General features: G+C 62.9%; 1 protein-coding gene across 1 annotated transcript in view; it reads right to left on the bottom strand.

The window, feature by feature from the left end:
• Positions 1-784: 784 nt before the first annotated feature.
• Positions 785-2,014, bottom strand: part of SPATA20 (spermatogenesis associated 20) — an 11,829-nt gene continuing 10,599 nt past the window's right edge. Inside the window, exon 15 of the mRNA XM_009279665.2 lies at positions 785-1,048. Coding sequence (XP_009277940.1) covers positions 878-1,048 — 171 coding nt within the window. The 3' untranslated portion in view covers positions 785-877. The remainder of the gene's footprint in view (positions 1,049-2,014) is intronic.

Raw genomic sequence — 2,014 nt, 5'->3', positions numbered from 1 at the left:
TCTGTGAGGACCCCGGGCCAGCCACGGGAGACGCCGGCCCCCCCCCCCAGCTCCCCGTGTCCTCAGCCCTGGCGCCTGCCCCCTCCAGCCGCCTCAGCCCCGGGGAAGCTCCCCACCTCGCTGCGGGTCCCAGGGGAAACGCTGCAGCCTCACAAGCCCCATCCCAGCATGGACACGGGCACTGGCTGCCGGGCCTTTTACAAAGAAAAGGAGACTTCGAGAAGTCCTTTCTCGAGCTGTACCAGGTCTCTGCACCCTTGGCAAAGCCAGCACGGGACGTTCAGCTGTTTGGAAGTGCTTAGGCTGGGTCTCGTGGCACGTTTTCATCAGTTGTGGTAATCGGCAGGTTTTTTGTGTGCACTATATTTTAACTTAATGTATGTTACAATCTACCCTGTAATGGAAAAATACCGCGGCTGTCATAACCAGTAACACTTTCAAAAGCACTTGACTCCCAAGTCATCCAGGTGCTTTTGACAACGTTGCCCCGGGTTGCTATAGGAACCCTAATAGTTTTCCCATCTGACTTCTCCATTAACGCTGGGATTTATATTTAATTTGTTTTCCCTTTCCTCAGCGAGAAGAGGCGAGGAGCAAGTGCATGTGCAGGGGGAGGAGAAGCTCCTCGGTGGGTGTCTCCTGGCCGTGCCAAAACCAGCACTGGGGACCAGAGCCTGTTCTGCCAAGATGCTGCCAGAGCAGCAGCGCAAGCAGAGCCCGACCTGCTGCAGGCAGAGAAGGGCACAGCCCCACTGTGCTGCCAGGAACCGTCCGGGAGGCAGTTGATGCCCAGGGTGGCTTTATTATGGCTCTCTCCCGTGTTCCCAGGCTGGCGTGACAGTCTGCCTCCCCCTTGCCTTCCTGCAGGCAGAGGGGCTCACGAGCAGAGCATCCCGTGCAGCTCCTGGGGCGAGGTGACGGGCAGGGAGCAGGCGAAGTTGCTGCAGAGATAGGCGGTGGCTTTCCCGTCCTTCCTCTCCAGGGACGCAAGGAAAGGTAACTGGCGGTAGAGGAACGCAGAGCTGTCTCCATCTGCTAGTATCAGCATCTGCCGGAGAAGGAGCTGTGAGAGCGCAGCCAGCACCAGCCAGCTGGTCCTCCCCTCCCCGCAGACGTGCCAAGCGCTGGCAGCGTCCCCCCACGCACTCGCCCAAAGACAGGAGGGGACGGGGAGCTGAGGGGACCCGTGCCAGCCCTCCGCCAGGGTCCCGCGGCAGCCACCTCCCCATCGCGCCTGCGCCACAGGGAGCCCATGGTCTACACCATCCCCGGCAGCTTTGCCTCCCTTTTCCCCTCCAGACACCTGGCAGCCGGGGAATGAAGCACAGGGACCAGCACACCCCGGCCCGGAGGGGGGCTGCCCGAGCCAGCTGGCTCCCTGGGGACACTCACCAGCCCAGGGGTAGCCCCAACCCCAGCACCAGCTGCAGCATCACCCCTTCCCACCCTGCAGCCCAGCTCCTCCTGCCCTCCAGATGCTTCCCAAAAGCTCGGACACCGGCGAGCAGTGGGTCGGGGGCTCTCCCAGCTGACACGGCAGCACCAGCCAGAGGTGATGAAGGGGCTGCCATGATAATTAGCTTTTCTGAAAGGGAAAATGTTTGTCAAAGCCTCAGGGCTAGCAGGCTAATCAGGGGAAAGGCAGGGAGCCTGGTGCTGACACAGATGCAAAGGGTGACCAAAGCGCAGACCCTTCCCAGGCCCAAGGCACAGCGGCAGCAGCATCCCACTGCCAGGGCACACAGCTGTCCCTCACCCGTGCCCGGCCCCAGCCCCGCACGTGTGCCCGCCGCAGTGCCCCCCCCGTGTGCCCGCCGCAGTGCCCGCTGAGCACTGACATGCTCGCCACACGTTTGCGCTGCTCATGCCGCTGCCACTGAGGGATGCTGACACCAAACACTGCCGCACCGGCTCCCACCGCCCCTGCCAGCCGCAGAGCGGTGGCACGCACACCTCCCACCATGGCACTGCTTGCCTGGCGTGAGACATCCTCTGCCACCGGCCCCGCGGCCCG

This window comes from Aptenodytes forsteri, unplaced genomic scaffold (assembly GCF_000699145.1).
Source record: "Aptenodytes forsteri isolate BGI_AS27 unplaced genomic scaffold, ASM69914v1 Scaffold563, whole genome shotgun sequence".
NCBI classification, from domain to species: domain Eukaryota; kingdom Metazoa; phylum Chordata; class Aves; order Sphenisciformes; family Spheniscidae; genus Aptenodytes; species Aptenodytes forsteri.
Note: the sequence above shows the minus strand (reverse complement) of the source record. Positions and strands in the feature narration are given on the sequence as shown.